General features: G+C 48.9%; 1 protein-coding gene and 1 long non-coding RNA gene across 2 annotated transcripts; one reads left to right on the plus strand and one right to left on the minus strand.

The window, feature by feature from the left end:
• The first annotated feature begins 1,879 nt into the window (after positions 1-1,879).
• LOC128081518 (neuropeptide Y receptor type 2-like) lies at positions 1,880-7,171 on the plus strand. Its single transcript, XM_052684834.1, has 2 exons — positions 1,880-2,131; positions 5,684-7,171. Exon 2 carries the CDS (start codon positions 5,719-5,721, stop codon positions 6,874-6,876), a length of 1,158 nt encoding a protein of 385 aa, XP_052540794.1. The 5' UTR covers positions 1,880-2,131; positions 5,684-5,718; the 3' UTR covers positions 6,877-7,171.
• A 1,366-nt stretch (positions 7,172-8,537) lies between these two features.
• Positions 8,538-12,428, minus strand: LOC128081520 (uncharacterized). Its single transcript, XR_008207212.1, has 2 exons — positions 11,229-12,428; positions 8,538-11,120 (listed from the first exon to the last, which is right to left on the minus strand). It is a non-coding gene; the product is annotated as an uncharacterized LOC128081520 (long non-coding RNA).
• Between the last annotated feature and the right edge of the window lie 8,349 nt (positions 12,429-20,777).

A 20,777-nucleotide genomic window follows, 5' to 3' on the forward strand; every position in this document is an offset into this window, starting at 1 on the left:
AAATGACCATGGCAGCAGACCTGCCTTTGCCTAATCAAATCCTGTAGCTGCTGGGAAAGGCTTTGGGGCTGCAGCAATGGTTTGAGCAATCTCGCTGTGCTCAAAAGGACATGAGGCTCCTGGGACACCCATATGTTCAAACCCCGGGGTACGAGGCTGGAGGAATGCAGGCAGCAGTCCCAGCACCTCTCCTTGGGGTGATGGAGCCTCAGGGTCACGTAGGGGAGCATCCTCCATGGGTCACCAACAGCTCTCCTTGCCCACGCTCTGGCCCACCAAGCACTACTGCTGACAAAGCTGTCTGCATGGTTGGAGAGGTGATGCTTGGCTGCATGGTGGGTTTTGGTGTTAACCCCTCTGCTGAGACCGTGGGAGAGGACAAGGCTGGGGACTTGCACTAATCCATGATTTAAGAGCTTGCCTTTGCTGACATCCAGAAACTGCCACGTGCCAAAAATGACTGGAATGCACCCCATGGTCCTGATGAGGGCTCCCAGCTCCAGGATGAGCAGTTTCTCTGCTGTCCATCAGCGCTTCTCACTTTGCTGCATCCCAGGGAAGGGAAGAGCAGGGAGCTGTAGCAAAGGACTCTGGGGAACAGACCAGAGAAATCTTTCACTACAAAAGGAGGGAGAAGACAGTCTCTCACTCATGCAGAAATCAGCCTCATGCTGCTGTGAGCCCTGGGGATGAGGAGAATCCGTCCACCAGGAACACAGGGTCCTCTCTGCCTTCCAGAGCAGCTCAGCAAAAACTCCTTGGGGGAGAAGACACAGAACTCCCAGGCAAGGAATGCTCAGGGCACAGCTGTGTTTGTCTGGGGAAGATGGGTGAGAAAGAGGAAGAAGGGGAATCGCAGGGACCTTTGCCTGAGTCTCGGGTCGAAGAGCCTCCTGCAGAGGGACTTACTGTGGGACTGCTCTCAGTCTCCTTTTTCTGCTGAGCCACCGGAGCTTTTTCCTACCATATCACAACTTCTGTGGCATGAGAAGGCAGTTGAAATCCCTCCTTGTTTGTGTTCTCATAAAGAAAAGGAGAACAAATCCCGATATGTGCATAAGAAGCAAAACTCCCCCGATGACCTCGTGTTGTTACTGGGAGCTGAGGGGGCTGTTCTCCCCCCCATGCTCTGGGAACATCTCCTTGCCTAGGTGAAGTGACTCAAACACATTGTCCAACTTGGAAATCCTGCACTGGAAACAAACCTGACTTCTCTTCAGAAAAGCAAGGTGGCAAGTTAGGGAGCCTTGTTCCTTCTGCTTCCCTGTGCTGGCTGCAGAGTGCTTTCCTGGGTTCCTGCAAGCTTGGATTCTGGAAAGTTGGACATGCTGCTACTTTGGGGCAGCGCTGAGCACCCTAAAACAAAAGCTCACTCTGGTGCCTAGCTCCACACAGAATCTGGCTCTGGAACAGAAACAGATGTTGCCAAGGGGCTAAAACATCTCATCATCACCTTTACTGGTATCACAAAGTACAGAAGGGTTTGCTCGTAATGCTCCTGTAGGTGCCATGTGAGCACAGAGCAGAGGTGGCTGTGGGGTGGATGGCGAAGGCTCCCCTGGGCTGTGGGACCTGCAGACCCTCTGCTTGCCCACCCTGGGCTGTGACCCCAGCCCCGATCCCGCTCCCAGCCCTGCCACTGGGGAGCTGTGTGGTGGGGTGGATGGATGCTCACCCAGCTGGTGGCACAGCCCCATCCTAAAGCTGTCCCTGGAGAGGGAGCTGGATGTGGAGGAAAAGCTCCTGTCTCCTCGATGCAAGAAGCCCCTCAGTGGCTGAGCACTGTATAAACAGCAGCAGCAGGCTCCCTCCCCCTTTCCATTTCTGTTTGTTAAACACACGCTCCCTGCCTTTCTCTCATTCAGGAGCTAACACGGCATCCAGCTTCGTGAGACGGGGGGCTGTCAGTCATCCCTCTGAGGCAGCGGGGCACCGAGGCTTCCCCGGGTGATGGAGCACCCCGCAGCAGCCCCGATCCTTGCCTGACTTCCTCGCCGTTCTGAAGCCAGTTGCAGAAAAGTGTTTTCCACCTTCTGGCCACAGGTTGACTCCAGGAGAGAAGACGGGACGGGTCCCAGCCCGCGATGAGGTCGTAGTGCGAGGAGAGCTGTTCCGAACCAGAAGGACACAGGTGGGTCGGGGAGGGGTGAGTTGGGGCCGGGTCTCAGCCGTGCTGCGTGGTTCAAGCATCCCAGCAATCCAGGGATCGTGAGAGCTGAAAGAGAGAGAAAGTGAATCAGAAATACTGCCAGGTGAGTTTTGAACAGTTCCCAAGCAGAAGCAGGAAGCCTGGGAAGTGGGATGCTGAGTGAGAGCGGAGCAGTGGGCTGCAGAAACCAGGCAGGTACAGCTACCCAGTGCTGCTGAGATGCTGAGGAAACCCCCCCCCTTTCCTGCACTCAGCTCCTCGTGGCTTTCTGCAAGGCTCTGCCAGCTTCCCAGCTGCTACTGGTGCTGCACATGCTGCTGGTGCTCAGCACTGCCCTCAGGGACAAAGAGGCACAGGGAGACAGAGGGCTGCAGGAAAGAAGTTGGTGCTTGCTTGCTTGATGCTCCACTTGCATGTTGGTTGTGGAACAGAGTTTCTCCTGGTCCTCTTGTAGTACGTGTTTCACCAGAAAACTGAGTTTCTGGTCTGTCCCAAAGCAGGACAGCGGGTTTGCTCCCTGGCTGTTCTGTTAGTGGGATTGCTGTCTCATATGTCCCAGACTCCCAAACATTCCCGAAGGCTGCAGACCCCCCAGGGCAGCCGAGTTCGTTCTGCAGGCCTTTCTCTTCCCTCTGTAGCCTTCATGAGGTGCACTGCCCCATCATGTTGTCACGCTGTGCTATCTCAGGACAGCATTGCCCTGTTCCCACAGCATGTCCTGCAGTACTGTGTCCCCTTCTGCCATAATGTTGTAGTAGGGCAATTACCCCTTCGCTGGAGATGGAGGGGCCCAGGATAATTTCTACCTGCACTTCAGCTTCAAGATATAATTCCAGAGCTGCTTCTTGCCCTCAAACCAGCACATCACACACAGAGGGTGAAGCCCCCTCCCCTACATCACTCACACATTGTATTTTCATGCAACTCTTCTCATCTCTTTTTGGCCACTCTAGTTATCCCAAGAGATGCTGCCTCCTCCCTGGTGGTGAGTACAGGAGACTGGAGGGAACCTGAGCTACGTTCCCAGCCTGACGTTGACTTTCTGTGTGGCCTCAGGCAGGCTGGTTAACTTCTGCTAACCATCCCATTTTATTGTGTTTTCTTCCCTTATATGCTGTGCTGAAGCGCGGGCAGAAGGGGGCTTCACCAGCTGCTAAGATGGGGATGAGATGAATGCTCCAAAGCAGGCTGCTAGAGATGAGGGGGTTTGATGGAGCTGAGCTGCTTTGGAGAAAGGACACAGCATGGAACAAACCCGTGTGCCAAGCCATAAAACATCCATCAGCCTCAGCCTTCATGCTCCAGTGCTGCCATAGAAAGAGATTCGTGGCTGTCATCAGCCAGGTTGGGAGCAGAAAGCAGGGGATGCCTGAGTGCCTCCACTCCCCCTTCCCAGTCAAGGACAGCCATGACAGGATCATGATTCCTGGCCGTGCTCTGAGCCATTTTTGTCCCTGCCTCCCTCTTTTCTGTGCCCTTTATTCCCACGCAGCATGCCTGCTTGTGACCCAGTCTTGCTGCTGGGGAGAGAAAAAGAGATTTCCATCATCCAGCTCTGGCTTCGTTGGTATTTCTGCCTCCTTCTGGCCTTGCTTTGCTGCTTTTCTCTCCCAAAAATAGTTGGCTCTCAGCTCCAAGGATTTTTCCATCTTGCCTGGCAGGCCTGCTGGGCACGGGCAACAGCATACACATACGCCAGCGCTTCCATTACTCACTAGAACAGACCATGGTCCACTCCAGCAGCATCCCTGCAACCTCCAGGCTGCCCCTGGAGGAGGAACACTTATTATTACCATTTTGCCTCTTAATTAAAATGCCTTAATTGATTTTTAATAGCTCCCCTTCAGGAAAAAAAAAAAAATATCAAAAAACACAAAGCAAAGCAAATCAAATAATAGCTCCATTAAGGCTGTTTTGTTAGGAACCGAAACAGCTCCAATAACCCTGATGTTCCTGGCTCCTCGCTGATGGGGGGCGGCTGCCAGTCTGCAGCGAAAGGAAACAGCCCCAGATGTGGTAATGGAATGCAGCAGTGTGCTGGTGGTGAGATGGGAAGGAGGGAAAGGAGCGTGTGCTGGTGTCACGCCAGGATGTGGGCACTACAGGTAAATGGGACAGGCAAAAAAAAAAGAGGTAACAAGTGGCAGTGATAAAGTGAGGCTAGACAGCCTGGGAAGTGTACAAACCTAACAGGGAAAGTGCCGCCCCCAGCGACGTGCCCAGCACTGCTTTTCCCCCGCCGGCCCTGTGGCCCCTCACCGCACTCCTGCCCACTGGGCGGCAGCTTTGTGCTCTCCATTATCGCAGCAGCTGAGCCAGCAGATTCATTTGGAGGAATGGTTGGCACAAAGCAGCCAGCTGTGGAGTTCGATAGCCAAGCCAGAGGGTGTGGAGAGGGCAGAAGAAAGCTGGTGTGCAGGCAGGGCAGCTTCCAGGAGCAGCTTTGCAGCACCTGGCTGGTTGTGTTCCCATCACACAGGGGCAGCTCATTCTTCAGGGGGTTGAGGTGAGCAGGGGGCTGCCCTGATTCCCACCTTCATTTAAACCTCATGTCACCCTCCCTCCGTGGCAGAACATTGTCCTCTTCCGTCGCCAGGTCACAGACAGCACAGTGCTCTGCAAACAGCCCAGTTTGGGCCAGGCAACGATTTTTGCTCCCTTGATGGAAATAAGGGAAGGTAGGGGTGTTGGGAACCATGACACCCCTCCCCTCACATGCCAGCTGCACTTCAGAGACACAGGGGCTGGGAAGGAGCTAATGACAGAGCTGGCTTTCCTCCTGCTGCATTTGGACCGCACAAAAGCCCCTCTGTGCCAACACTCGGCCGTTCCGATGGCACCAAACGCCAACCGCAGGTTCCTGGCTGAGTCACTTCTGGCTCACTGGCCAAGGCCCTCACTCCTAGAGCCAGAGTCTCACAGACATTTGTGTATGGCATGGGGAGAGGCTCGCTGACGCCGGGGCTTTGGCTCTCAGCAGCAGCTCTGCTGGATGCTTGTTCACAGCTCCGGCTGTTTGCCTGTGCGCGGCTCTGCGGCACGTGCGCTTCCCAGCAGGAGCTCTGCAATGCCAGCCACTGCCCGGGGATGCTCAGGTGATGGCACCCGTGGTGGGAGCAGCATAGGATGCTTCTGAGATCAGAAGATAACAGATATTGCCATCTGAAGATGACCAAGAGGTCCCACGTTTTTGCTTTGTTTAAATCAGCTCCCAGTTTTGCAAAGCCCAGCCTGAAGGAGCAGTGAGGCAGCGTGCAGAAAGGCTTTATGAGCAGGTCTTCTCAGGACCTACAGTCTCATCCTGGTTGACTTTATGCCTTGTACAACTAAAAAACAGAATCCCAGGAACTCATGGAAAGCAGCATGAGCCCCAGTTTCCTTGGGGAACTGGCATTCATCTAACTAATGGGGTAAGTGGGAAGGCACGAGGGTGTCACTGCCCGGAACGCTGTGTAGGACACATTCATTAAGTCTCTCTCTTGCAGATGCTCTGTTGTCTCCCTTGCTCTCACTTCTGCTGTGTCTGTGTTCCAGACCTCCTCCTCCCATCCAAGAGTGCCAAGCCAGGCATGGGACTGCTGCAGGGAGCCAACAGCACCCTCATCATGGAGAAGCTAGCATTAGATGAGAAGCTGCCACAGGGCTGGCACACTAAAGACTTCGTCACTCCCAGCCTGGATCTCTCTGGGTCCCGCACTGTAATGATGGACAGCACCAAGATCCCAGGGGTCCAGGTAGTTCTGATTGCTGCCTACTCCCTCATCATCCTCCTGGGGTTCATTGGCAACTCTTTGGTCATCTACATCATAGTGAAGTACAAAACCATGAGGACTGTGACCAACCTCTTCATAGCTAACCTGGCTCTGGCAGATCTGATGGTGGACACCCTCTGTCTGCCTTTCACCCTAGTGTACACGCTGCTGGATGAGTGGAAGTTCGGAGCTGTTCTTTGCCATCTGGTCCCTTATGCTCAAGCTCTGAGCGTTCACGTGTCCACTCTCACCCTGACTGTGATTGCCCTGGATAGGTACAGATGTATTGTGTTCCACCTGGACAGCAGGATCTCCAGGAGGCTCAGCTTCACCATCATAGCCATCATGTGGCTGGCTGCAGCCATCCTAGCAGGTCCTCTGGCCATCTTCAGAGAGTTCCGCTACGAGGAAATCCCATCTATCAACCTCAAAATGGCTGTGTGCTCCGAAAAATGGCCTTCTGGTAATAACAGAGATGCCACTATCTACAGCCTGTCCATGCTCCTCCTGCAGTACGTTTTTCCTCTTGCAGTTATTTGTTATGCTTATACCAGGATCTGGTTCAAGCTGAAAAACCATGTCAGTCCCACATCTCGGAATGAAAACCATTGCAGGAGGAGGAAGACCACCAAAATGCTGGTGATGGTAGTTGTGGTCTTCGCAGTCTGTTGGCTACCCTTCCACATATTCCAGCTTGCCATTGATCTTGATCTGGTTCTTATCTTCCATGAATACAAACTGCTGTACACTGTCTTCCACGTGGGAGCCATGTGCTCTACGTTTGTCAACCCCCTGCTCTACGGATGGATGAACAAGAATTATCGCAATGGCTTCCTCATGTTCTTCCGCTGCCAGAACAAGCCAGAAAGCATCCACACCGAAGGCTCAGTGAGAGGGAGGTCGTACATCTTCAGGGCCAGCACCCTAAATGGGAGCATCAGGCACGCTGCTGGCAATGGACCCACAGAGGTTTAGGGATGGGGTGTCCACCTCCAGAACCGAGGCTGACTGAGCGCAGACATTCTTGGTGAATGCCTTTTTTGGGAAACATTATGTAGCTACTGCAGCCGCATAGAAAAACCTTTTGTATCTCTCAGTACAATAAATCTGGTGTATTTCTCTCTGACCACACAAGTGAATTTTTCCTTTCCCGTGATGCATGCAGAATCATCAAAAATCATGGAAGGGGCTTCCACTTAGCCAGCTAAACATTCCCTCTCAGGCATTTCCATGGGCCAAATTGGATTGTTCAATCTTTTACCTCCCAACATACAACACACCAACAGAGAGCCAATACTGTGTGTGCTTGTTTGTCCATACGGCCCCTACCAAAAGCACGATGGACCTACCTTTAGCTAATGTGCATGCAAGGGGAAGGAGATCTGGGAGCACAGCTGGTCATTCTATTGCTCCACGGGCCGTGGCAGAGGAGCAGGTCTGTTGAAGCCACTCACTCTGTTATTCTCACACAGTGCTGGCATGAATCTGAGTATTCACAGCTCAGAGGAGGAGCTCTTGTCCCCAGAAGGCCCAGCAGGTGACACTGCTCATCACAGCTTCTTTTACAGATACTGAAGCAGGGCTTCAGGGACACCTCTGGCGTGACAATTCGTGACACACAAGCTACCTTTCATCAGCCAGGGAGCTTGCAAGCCAACGCTTTGGATTTAGCAAAGTGAAACTGAGCTGGGCTACTGGCCAGGCACTTTTCTCCAGCCCCTGAGATGTAGCTCCTGCCATGCAATATCAATTAGTGCTGGATTGACCAGAGAGGTAAAACTGTCAGTGACACCGTCCTCCAAAGTGCTCAGAGGGTTTTAAAGCCGTCCTCATAGTGGGGTTGGAGGTAGTACAGGTCTGTACACGGGTGCTTCCGTTCGGAAGAGACCCACTTGCATGTTTGTTACACAGGGGATGTCCTCTGTGCATGGACACAAAGGAAGAAGTATTCTTTCAAACCAAACTTTATGTTCTCTCCCCCGAGGCTCTGTCAGCTGGTAACATATTTTTAGCACCGCCATCAAAGGAAGCTTGATTGCTGCTGTGATCTCAGCAGCTTGTCATTGGTGCCGTCTCCAAAGTCAGCGTGCATCAGATTGGAAAGTAACTCCCAGATGCAGGAGAGGGACTCAACAGACTTCCTCATTACAGACAAAAAGAAAAGAAAAACTTTGATTTTAGGCCTTTAGAGGAGCAAGGATCAGTGGTAAGAGCACTGAGAGCACCAGCCTGGGTCAGCTGTGGGGCTGTCACACTGGAGTCCTTGAGAGGTAACCCCCAGTGGATTTGCACACAACCTCCTGCTCTGCCTACCCCCAGGCTGACCTGCCCCCAGCCCTTGCTCTCCACATTGGCTCCTGGCTGTTATGCTGATGAATTTAATCTCTTTGCTATTTCTGCTCTCTGACCTCCTCCTCCGCTTTCCTAAATAGGTACAAGAAAGCAACCTCTGCTTCCTTCCAGGGAGACGCCATCCTGGCAGGAAGAGGAGGATATTCTCCTCCACAGCACTGGTAAATTCCATCCCTACCTCATGAACCGGTCGTTTCTCCAACCCAAGGAACTCTCCCTGTGTTTCCATCAAACTCCAAGGCACAAGGAAATGTTTATTTTTCAAAAGCAGCTTAAATGGGTGGAAAGAATTCAACTATTACCAATAAACATTTCAGAAAGTGATTTACCATGCCATGATAGATGCCAGAACAAAGCAGCACAGCAGTACAAGCCTGGAAGCCCATCGTGCTGCCAGATGAGATGGATGAGGAGCTAAGCTGCTCCTCCAGGGCTTTGCCAAAGGTTTTGTCCTGTGACACCACATACAGAACCTGACCGCAGAGCAGGGCAGATAATGACATTATGAATGGCTGTTTAATTTTGAGCCCGGGCTTTTAAACTAAATATGGATAAATAAGTAAATAGATCCCAGCTCTTCTCAAATAAATACTGGCGATGGCATTTATAGAGCAGAGGGAGAAAACTGAGAAGGAGAAACTATTTACTTGAGTGTAACAGCAAAGTTCCGTTTGCTTTATTTAATGCACTCAGGCAGCTTTACTAATGGATTTCTGCCTATGAGCTTGCTGTTCCTTCCCTGCTATTTGGAAAAGTTACATCCTTCCACATCCAGGCAGGGAAATAGCTCTCAGCTGTGTTCGCATCCCTGCGGAAAGCTGCAGCGCCCCTGGTGATGGGAAGCAGCCTTGCGCCGGCTGCCAAACAGAAGAGAAGGCAAAGACCAAGGGAGCAAGACTCCTTTGCAAAGCCTGTTTGGAGTAAATCAATACCCCACAGGCTGTCACGATTGCCTCTGACCACTCCGTGCAGCGATCGCTCGTGTGCCAGAAGAACACAAGAGCTGGGATGTGGCAACATCTTCATTTAAAAGAGCAGTGCAGGCACCTGTTCCTCCTTACAGGCTGCTGAGGAGCTCTCAGAAGTCTCAGTGCCTCGCATCAAATTGCAGGCTTGACAAAGCAGAACAGAAGCCGTGCTTGAGGCTCTCTGAGCACTGGAATTTCCACCTCTGCAACACATAGTTTGCTCTGATAATTCCTTCCCCTTTGATTTCCCAGGTAGCTGTGTCTATAACAAGCTCACGCTCACACAGAGAGCAAAGGTTTGGGGCTTTTATTTTCCCTTGTCTGCAGGCAATACATGCAGCAGGCATTTAGATCAATGCAGGGTGAGCAGGGTTCTTTGCTCAGGGCTCTGCTGGAATCAAAGCCACTCCTGCGTGTCCCCATGCTTCATCCTTCTATTGTAAAGGCCAGCTCCATCCTCACGGCCCTCTGCCATGCAGGAACGCGTGCCCTCTCCCATTACCCACGGCAGCCCAGTGTCGAATGGCACATGTTTTATTCAACATGCCCCCAGATGTACCTGCAGAAGCAGTGCTCCGAGCTTTCCACAAAGGCTCTGCAGGATCTGTGTGAAGAAGCAGCTCCTCTAAGGTGTGCTAATAAAAGAGAGGCTGAAGTGCCATTCTGCAGAAGGAGGTCACAGGCAGCTCAGCCGTTTCCCCTGATATCAGGTGTTAATCTTATCATTTCTACAGCAAACTGTGTCTGAAGCCAAATTAGCCCTTTGTTTGGGCAGGAGCCATAGAGTTGGCACTGCCTTTGCATGCTTTTGTCTCTCAGCTCCGTTATTGTGTGATTTCATCCAGGCTCCGAATGTGCTGGGTTTGAAATAAAGCCTCAGAATCAGCTAATGTGGTGAAAAATCAGAAATCACTGCAGTAATCCAGAAAAGGAAAGGACTGCGTGTTCAAATGTCTGATTGGAATTTGGTCCTTTGCATTTGGAAAACAAAACCACACATAACAAGAAAAGCTCTGTCTTCCTTTCAGTCTTCCCTTATCTAGCTTGAGACTCTTCAAGTGCCAAAAATAATACTGCACACTATTGCCAGAACATTTATCTTCACGTTGAGCTCATTTCAGCCAAGGGATTTGTTCAGGAGGGGCTGAGAGGGGAAGAAGGGCAGGTTTGTAAAGTCGTCGTTATCTGTGGTCTCATTTTGTAAGTTAGAAGACAAATCCAAGGAAGACAAAGTCACTCACATGCCAGTGGAGGTACCAATTTATCTTCTGTTTCATTTTCTATCCAGACATCCCAACACCCTCTGCTGAAGTGCTATACGATATAGGGCTGAAGAAGGCTGTGGGAGAAAAGCATTTTTCCACTGCTAATAGCAATACCTTAGTGCCTCTCATGATCTATCGCCAGCAAAAAACGCCTTTTCTGGTTTACGTTCTTTTTAGTGTAATATAAAAGGAACAGTTCCTCATGTTGCTCACAGGAGGAGATAGATCTTCATTAGTTCAGTCCTCTCCAGTGCGGCAGCAAAGACCGGGAACATTAGAGGAGGAAACCTTTTGTTTATAACCAGCTTATTGAAGTGCACGAACGTGGAGCCGTTCCCACGTCATTCTGCTGTGTCATTCACTTTGACAACGTGCCACAAACTCTGATACTGTTTGCATCCAGGATATGTCCAAGGTGCTTCTCCTTGCTGCTGCGTGGGAGGAAGAGGGCCAAAGGGCCAAAGAATGAGATTTCAAGACATTAAGAAGAGGACGTGCCCCTGGATGGAATTTGAAGGTGGCTCATACTGCTAGCAACCACTATGGTTGTATCAGAGATCTTAGAGGGAATCTTTTGTCTGGACCATTGGGCATCCATCGCTAGGCTTTTCATTCACTGACTGATCTTAGACTTCTATTACAATTGGAAGATCAACACCGTGGAAGGGCAATACAGGAGTGTAACACCAAAGGGACCAACGTGGATAGGATGACATTTCAAAGGAAAAGTAAAGGTGCTCACCCATCTCTGAAGATCTTGGCTTGCAGGACAGACTCCACAAGGGAGATCCTTCCCCAGTGGCTGTCAGACCTTAAATGAGGTCTGAGAGAGGTGCAGCCAGGCTCCACCCCTTCCAATTGCATACCTGAATGGCTTTCACCTGTGCTCCCAGGCTGACCTGGTCCTTTCCCCAGCTGCTCAATCAGTGGCTCAGGCTGTGACTCAACAGTTCCCATCTGCCATCCCTGACCGTTCTGGCTGTTCCCACAGTCTCCAGAGGCTGCCAGTTCCAGAAGCTCACTCCCCACTTTGTACAGAAACATTTTTGTTTGTCTGTTAGAATGAATCCCCTACAAATTTCAGCAAATGTCCTCTCATTCTGGCACTGCAGCACTTGCTGGCCAGCAGATAACATTCACCCTATCCACTACATTCTTCATATTGTAAATCTTCGTGCTATCATCCTTCTCTTTGTCCAGCTCAGCATGTCTCCTCCTAAGGCAGCTTCTCCATTCCCAATCATCTCATTTGCTCTTCTTGCCCAGTCCCATAGATATCAAAAGGGCTGAATTTTCCTCCTAATTCCTGTGAAGAGGTGGGATCTGTCAGCTTTAGATGATGACTCTGCTTGGTGTGTGATGTGGGAAGAGCTCTTGGGGAAGAGCACCTCTTGAAGAAATGCTAGGCAGCCTCTCCATGGCCACAGCATCATTGCCACAATCTCATTACATTGGACACTGAGTCAGTTCAGTGAATCATGAAATGCATCCCTGATGGTGTTTATGAAGTCCAGAGGTAGTCAGATCCCTTCCTCTCTTTGAACTCTGACCCAGTAGATTTACCCAAGGGCAAGGCTGAGATCTGAGCAATCCTGGTCCTAGACTGGTGCCCAACTCACAGCTTCATCTGCCCACTCTACAAAACAGAAACGTGAGGGATTGAGCATTTCAGGAAAAGAGTGACGACTTCTTGTTACTCGGCAACTGTCACTCCCACATATTTTGGAAGAATTTGAGAACATCCTGCACCTCGGAGAAATCAACCAGCTTAGCTGAGGAGGAAGAGAACTGGCAGCAGATCCCCGGAACTTTGAGCTGGGAGCATCTCTTGGGGCTCCTGCAAGCGAAAGGCACTTTATGTCTGCACACTGCTCAGCTTGTCTCCTCAACATGACTGTCTGCATCAGTTTCAAAGTGCAGATGTCAACTCTCCAACACAACCCTGCAGGACTCAATTTAGCAAAGCTAATGTCGCAAAACTGGCATGGCAAGAACTGACTGGAACTGTCTGCTGCTTGAAGGAGTGCAATCAGATGAGATGCCCACAAAGATGTCTTCCTAAAGCACGGGGCTCGTTGGTCTACAACAAGTCTGCATGGCACTGCAGGCCTTCATTGTGTGTGATTCCAATTGGTTTCATGCAAACTCAGTGGTAGCTGGGTCTGTACACACAGTGGTTTGTTTGGAAGTCCTGCTCTTTTCAATTATATTATTAAAAGGTTATGAGCTAATCTGTGCAGCCCAAGCAGCTAAAACAGCTGGAAAGAACTCAGAAATGCAGCTATTAAAGTACTTCTTGTGATTTCCCAGGCAGCAGGGAAACGTTCTGTGGTATTTTAATCAGGTACATACTGTATGAGGAAAGATCATGGGAAATAAAGGGACCTGAACTCCTCTGCCTAACCTGTTCTTGATCGCAGGGTGCCTCACCTCTCCTGGCGCTCCTGGGATGTGACACACTCCTTGCACAGAGCTCTGAGCCCTTCCTAATGTCTAACCAACAGCTCTCCTTCAGTGAGATCTATTACTTCTTGTCTCCTGACCATGGAATCATGGAATACCCAAGTTGGAAAGGACGCACAAGGATCATTGGGTTCAGCTCCTGGCTCCACACAGCACCACGTAAGACTCTATAATATAACACCTCTACATATTTAAAGGTTATTATCATGTATCTCTTTCATTCCCACTAGACAAAACCAGCCAATTATTTTTTCTGTTCTTCCTAACAGCGTTTGTTTGCTGTTACCTCTCTTTGTTCTTGCTGCTCTCCCCTGGACTTTCTGTGTTCCACAGCCAGCAGTTCTGGCAAACAAAAGATTGAAGGCAGTAAAAGAGTCCTGCAAATATGTTTGGTTCTCAGAGCAATCATGTGTACTGGAATGCATAATTGGGAACGATTCTTTTCCAAACACAGTGAGGGCAGCAGCCCAGGGTCTTTGTTTGGCTGACAGCAGAACTGTTCCCATGTTCTGACTCATCAATGGCTGTTTCTACATGAGTGAAAGCAGCTGCACTCTGCAGTACTGTTCTAAACCTCTGAGGTGAAAACAACCACAAGGCAAACGTTACCCTACAATCTGCATCCATCCTGTGCAGTTCTGTCCCTTGGGAGGGTTGCCCCATGCCTGCAGCTCTGGGGATGTCCACAGCATCACCACGAATGTGGCCCCAGGACACAGGGACACAAATGATGGGACCGCCGATGGCCTTTCCCAAGGAATCGGGTGCCTCGTAGATGGGCCAACCTCTGAGCCAACCTCAGGACTATTTCTTGTGCTTCCTTCTGCACTCCCCTCTCCTGGCACCCCCCACTGTCCCAGGCATCTCCTATTCAGGGGACCTCTAATTGCTACCTTGCTCCAAAGCTCTTACATTCTACTTCCTTGTACTGTGTCATGTTGTATTTCTTTATACTGCAGACAGAAAGTTAAAACAACCAAACTGGTTCTTTCTTCCAGCTTTATCAAATCCTATATGAGCTGATCATGAAATGCTGATCCTTACTCTCCTCTTCTGTGGAACAAGACAATGATAGCACCCAGAGGCTCACGAAACATGTCATACCTGTTTGCTGAATAGTGATACTGCAGGAAGAAGCACTGTAATTGCACACTTAATAATTATGTTTCCATCAGTCGTGTACTAAGAAGGCAGATCTTCCTTGGAAAGTGCTGTTAAATACTAATAGAAAAGCAGATTTTGAATTCTCGAGGGTAAATACTTATTCCAGATTCTCTAAAAAAGCAATGAGCTGTGCATTCAGGTGTGGGAAGGATATTAATGGCCACAGTGCCTGGAACTTTCCAGCAGCATCTGCTGCTTTCAATACAGAGCACGAATGCTACTGAAGAATGACCACAGTCTTCATTCCACTGCTCACAAGTATTTCTGAATGGTTTGGACAAGAATGATTCTACCAAAATACCATCCCTATTATTTTACATTCCAAGGAGGGCAATTAAAAAAGCACTTCTTTAGCCAATTTGTATCATTATCTTATGCTGTCTTGTATTCCCTTCCCTGACAACTGCTAAGAGATGGAATTGGAAGAAGCTTGCTGAAGCCACTTTGGATGATGACAAACCCTGGGCTGCAGCATCAGTGAGAAGCCAGGAGAGAAGCATGGGGCAGCCTGGCCATGGGGCAGATTTACAACATCACGTGCTTACCCAACAAAACTTTGGGACAGTGTGGAGGCGACCTGCTGAGACAAAGCATCTGTCACAGCCAGATTAGGAAGCCAGAGTGCAGCCTGCTGCGCTGGCTTTTATGACTGGGTCATGTTTCACTGACCTGTGGTCCATGTTGCATCCATCAATTACCGGTGGAGACATTTATTTTGCTCTATTCTTTATTGTTTTTCTATCCCATGGGCACTTCTTGAATTCAGGCTCTGTGGGGTGTTGGGGTAATTGGCTTTCCATAGAACCATATCTTAAAGTAACCCTCCTCCAGAGGATACCCCAAAGGTGTTGGCTGTTACATGAGTGCTAGCAGCCCACCCCTTTCTTTTTCCCTAGGTGCTCCCGTCCTCCTTGGAATTTTTAACCTACTTCTCCACTACTAAAGACAAATCACAAGTCTGAGCTCAGTCTCATTTCTCATTAGCAAGCACTAATGGGCATGGCTGCCCAAGAGCCCTGTCAAATGGCAGAGCTGGAGCAGAACCTCCTCCTCCTCTCCAGTGCGCTCATTAACGCTTTGTCTCTTCGAGCAATGTTCCCCAGAGCCCAAGCCATGCGTTCCCCTGGTTTCTTATCGGGCTGCTGCACAGATAAATGGATCCTGCTCTGGGAAGCTGGGTTTTGTTTCTCAGCTTATATTTTCCCTTTGTTAGTCCTCTTATCTTGTCTGGTCATACCCCCTTACTTCTGATACACTGCACTGTCCTGAGAGAAATAAATGAATTGACTCCTTCCTCACGCGCACACTTCTCACTGGGCCAGCTCAAAAACCAGAATGCCAGTTCTGCAGCAAAATTCCTCCGTTATTCACTCAGATAACTGGTGATTTATATAAGCGAGTAAAAACGTGGTTCCTAAACAAAATGTACTATACTTTTGTTGCTCAGTGTTTATAACCCCATGCCTATCTGATGTTTGCAGTCCAGAAGTGCAAGCATACGCACTTTTAATCGATCTATTTTGATTTGAAATGTTTTCTCTCTACAGAACTGTTGGCAATAGGTTAGCACAATGTGGTATCAATAAGCTCTCTGGGATATTTGTGGCTCTTTTATAATAGCTGGGAGTTGTTGAGTTTTACAGTTAGCACCATGCTAGAGAGAAGTTACTCCTTTTATTGCCACACGCTCGTGCTAATCAGTGTGAGACAGATGCCTTTTGGCATTAACAAACAGGTGCAGCCTCTCCAGTGCGACAAAGCAGCGACTTTGGCTGGCACTTGGTAGTGGTGTATTTTCAGAATGGAAGCATAAGCTTGCCAGAGCTTGTTCAAACAAGCCTGGGGGTGTGACTTCGTTCCTGGATCCCATCCCACTCTGTAGTTCACAGAAGTGCTGGAAGGCACTGGGGCTGAGGGCTGGAGGCAGCCTGGCTGTGTGTCTCTGTGCTCAGGAACCCTTCAGAGTGATGAATGTGCCAAGTCACTGCGAGGAACTCTGTGAAAAGAGGCCCTGACACCGAGTTCCTCTTGCCAGGGGCTTGCAGGCATTTAGAAACGCTCCGTTGTGCACGGCTCAATGTTCTTTTGATTCTTGTAATCAACAGACAACTGCTGCATGTGATAAGGGAGGGCTGGAGCTCAAGAAGGAGCAGAGAACCGCCAAGGAGAGGGGAGAGAGAGCAGGCAGATCCCAGGTAGGAGGTGCAGGTGTGGGAGCTTTGATGTTCTCCTCAGTGGAAAGAGTGAAGATTAATAGTAATGCACAGAGATGTGGCATTATGCTGTTGGAGACACCAGGAGATGCAGCTGTTCTGAAAGTCGCTGTGAACCATCATGGTACTTGATTCCTCTCTCTGTTGCTCTGTTTGAAACTAGATTAACATCACAGAGACCAGAATTGCACCTTTAGTACCTGACAGCTGGAGCTGCTTTTTGTATGCAGGAAAACTGGCCCTCCCCTGGGCTGTGTGGCACATCAGCCCGTGCTGCAGATCACCGGTGTGGCAATAAACCACCAGGTGCTGCTGATGGGAACCGGGCAGATTTCTGTCCTGCTTGTGCTGCTCGAGGTCCAGCAGCAGTGCTCACTGCACACTGTCAGCATCCAGACTTACTGCAACCATGACATCAGAGAACAAACCAGATCCTTGTTGTTTTCCTACACGCTGCAGAAGGAGAACAAACTCGGCTCTGGAGGGATTCATATTTGGTCTGCACATCCCAGACTCACTGTACTGGTACCCGAGGTCTTTGAAATTAGTTTATCAAGGCTCCCAGGCCCTGAGAGAGCTCAGTCTGCAATCTCAGCTCAGCTCTTGAGAAGTATCTGCTGTCTCTTACGTAGACAAGTCCTACCTTTGGTGCAGGCAACAAGCAGTGCCATGCCAGGAGAGATATTGTGGCTGGGCAACCTTTTACTGCACATCCACGCTGCAGGGAGACGTGGCCATACCTCCTGTCAGCCTACCTATGTCAGCTTTAATCCAGCAGGGTGAGGGCCAGCACTGCTGTGATACAGTGAGGCTCCTGAATTTTGGCAGTTATGCAGGTACCAAACCTTTTCCTGCACCAAATCAATTACAGTGTGTGCCACGTGGATCTTTTATCTGCATTGCAGATAAAGACAGATATCTTCAGCCAGAAAATATGGACTGCGACCTCAACTGGAATTTGAAGATTTTCTTTCCTTGCTGGCTGAGTGTTCCTGAGACAGAATCTGTGCAGGATTCCTGCTGCCCTGGTGACTGCTATGGCTATGGGTAACAGCCCTGTATGCTGCAGTTCCACTGGGATAGGAATAGATGTCTGTCTGAATCCAGTTCACTGGTCTCGAGCTGAGAATCACAGAATCATTATAGAATCAGAGAATTATTAAGCTTGGAAAAGATCATTATGACCATCTAGTCTAACCATTAACCCATAGTCCAACCACTGACCCATGATATCAATGCATTTGTTGTGCTGGTAGGGATGAGACTGGCAAGGCCTGGCTGTGCCCTATGTCTCAGATGACATTTTACTCGTCATGGGTGCAAACAAGAGCTCAGGGACAGCCAGTCTGGGTCAAACTGAAGGTCTCCTCTGCTGTAATCTCGCTTCCTGTGGGGACAGTGCAAGAGCCATCCCAACGAAGCTCACTTTTTAGAGCACCTTAAGTACTACGCAAGACTGCCCTGAGCTCTCAGGGATGCAAACACACTGAAAGCTGTAGGACGTAGAGAAAGTCATTATAAATCCCATTATTGCACGGTTGTTAACCTTGCAACACTTCTTCATCCCACTCCCTTCCCAAACAGAGGTATGGCTAGAATCAATGCTCTGTGTCAAACAACGAGCAATTACAGCAGGATCATGAAGTATTGACCTTCAGGTATTCTTTTACATCTCTTTGTGTTTTGTTTTTGTATTATCAAAATGGGGAGTGAAAAGCACTGTTTACCTGCCTTGTACACTGTATTTAATTACTGTCATAGAGTAAATTTCTCTACCGTTGCTGCTCGAGTGTCATATTAGAGCTGCAGCCCCAAATGCCAAGTCTTCAAGTTGGCTTCTCCTTCGAGGACCATATAGATAAAGTCAAGCTTATCACATTTACCAGGCTGGGCACAAAGGACACCCTAATTTCCCAAGGTGATGATGTTGTAAGTGGCAGCTCCTTCCTAACAAATGTGTTTACCACTCATTGAAACACATTTCTGTACCTCACAAGCTGTGAAAGGATCTGGGCAAACACATTGCTCAGGGAACAGCAGACAAAAAAAACACAACATGGATCAAAATCATTACCGTGTTCAGCAAAGAATGGAGGCAGTTATCTTGACTTATGTCAGAAGAGCTGTTACATGCTACTTAACTCAATTGTAAAGAAATAAAGCAATGCGTTCCGTCAGAGAGAGCAGCACAGCACGAATACTGGAAAATAATAACCTTCCCAGCTGCTAACTGCCAGAAGGGCAGAATTCATTGCCTTCAGGGGGGTGAGCTGCCAGGCCTTGTGCTGGCTCTGTGTCATCCTCTCATCTACTGCCCTGAAGATAACGACTCTGTTAAAGAAGCAATGGGAAACCAGCCATTTCTGTGCAGTTTGCCATGACACAAGCACATCCCCAGCTCAGTTTTCTCTTCTTCATAAACTCTCTAGACAGTATTAGCCCTTTTAACTGCGCCTCTTATTATTTCCGTCACCTAACATATAATACTGCTATACCTCATTTTGTAGAAAATTGGGTAGGGATTGAATTTTACTTCAAAATGCGAAGGGCACCTCTAAGCCTTGGTAACAATTCTACTGAAATAACGAGAATAGAGAAGTAATGTGAATCATTGTTCTGATTTTGTTGTTTAGGAAAATCTAAGTGAACGTCACAGAAATGCTTTATGTAACCTCTTTTGAAAGAAGTGCACTTACTTTGTGCTAGTTTGACTACTGTTAAATAGATTTGGCTAAATGGCAACACGGAAACCAATGCAATTTCAAAGAAGAGAAGCAGATTCTGCTTTGTAAATACAGAAAACCCCAAGCACGATGCGAGGCTACAGCAGCCTTGCTGAGAAAATGAGATTTTTATGATCCTGGAAGATTCAATGGGAGGCTGGTACAGTAACTCTCCCAGTTTAACAGTTACTTTGATTTGGGTAAAACAAGAAGATACTTCCTGCTACCTAATTTGAATGAAGCCTGTCACTTTTGGTCCCTTCTCTCGTTTGACGATTCTGTGCCATGAATTACCTGTTCAAAAAGACAAAGGCGACCACGTTCCAGAGCCAGAAACTGGTGCATATAAATAGCAACTTTGCAGATGTTAACATTTCTAAGATCCCTGATGTTTGTCCTTGCGAACATACCAGAATTCATCTGAAATATAACAAACCCCTTTTTGCTTTTCCACTGGTGCCATTTTAAAAATAGTAACGTCTCAATTGCAACATTTCTGATGGAACGGGGGCTCCTTTACCCTTATGCAGGCAGCCAGATGCTCCTTCCTTCTTTGCCTCTGTTCCTCCAACTGCTGCTCTGCCACGTTGTTGCAGTTACCCTCAGCACAGAGGCTGAGCAGTGTGGTGGGTTGAGAGCTGCAGCAGATGCATGCAGGGCCGTGGTGGAACTCGGTGTGTGCGTGTGTGTGTGTGTGTGTGTGTGTGTGTGTGTGTGTGTGTGTGTCTGCTCTCAGATGGCAGCACAACCCCATGGGCATCAATTCTAGCATTCTTGTGCACCTCAAGGAGGTTTAAACTGGCTTAGAAGGGTGAATTAAAACTGTCCCTAGTGACCAGAGCACACACCCCCATGGCTGTGGATAGCGCTGCTCTTGGTGGTGATTGGAGTTCTCCACTGTGGAACTGAACTCTTGGAGTTCTTGGAAGGTTTTTGTCCTCGCTGCTGTGCCAAGTGCTGATAGCTTTAGTCAGAGGTGGGTTTCATGAGAGCATCTTGGAAAGCAGTGCTGCTTGAGGTCTGATGTGGAGATGATGTTCAATTGCATGTTTCTCGCTGGGAAAAGGTGCCTCAGCCCCAACTGCATGATGTGATGTTGGTTCAGCAGGAGGTGGGATTGAGCTTTGCAAGGCTTCACAGATGTGAGCGCTCCGGATGGCTGGAAGTAATAATAACCTGCTACCATACCTCATTGGTTTAAACAAACTCTGAAGACAACTCAAAATCAAGTGCTGGTACCTGCTGTGGTTCAGCATGCCTGAGTGCCTTTTGAACTCCTTCAGAGCAGCTCTTGTACTTTATCAGTGAAACAAATAGTGAGTTTAATCTCCGGCCTTTAGTTTCTCAGGGCAGTGGTGCACAGGGTGCCCTGGTGGCAGAACACTATTTCCCTCTGTGGTAGTGGGCATTTCTTTGGAACTCTCCTCAGGATCACAACAGATGTGGTTGCAGAGCAGCTTCCTCTTGCTCACAATACTATTGCAGCACAGTTAAAACAACGTACATGCTGTTAATATCATTTTTCTGAGATAAAGCTTTGTCTCCATGAAGGAATCAAAATACCCAAGTTAGGAAAAAGTTTGAGTTTCTAACACAACTGACAACACACACACTGTGAGAAGCTCCTCTGTGAAAAACAAGGGAAGCATGGCTGCTTTCCTTCACACTTTTCCTCTTGTATTTTTTTCTTCAGTTCATTAATCTCGTGAAGCCAAGCAGCCCTTTCTT

The sequence above is a fragment of the Tympanuchus pallidicinctus genome, unplaced genomic scaffold (genome assembly GCF_026119805.1).
Source record: "Tympanuchus pallidicinctus isolate F22 unplaced genomic scaffold, pur_lepc_1.0 scaffold21, whole genome shotgun sequence".
Taxonomy (NCBI): Eukaryota; Metazoa; Chordata; class Aves; order Galliformes; family Phasianidae; genus Tympanuchus; species Tympanuchus pallidicinctus.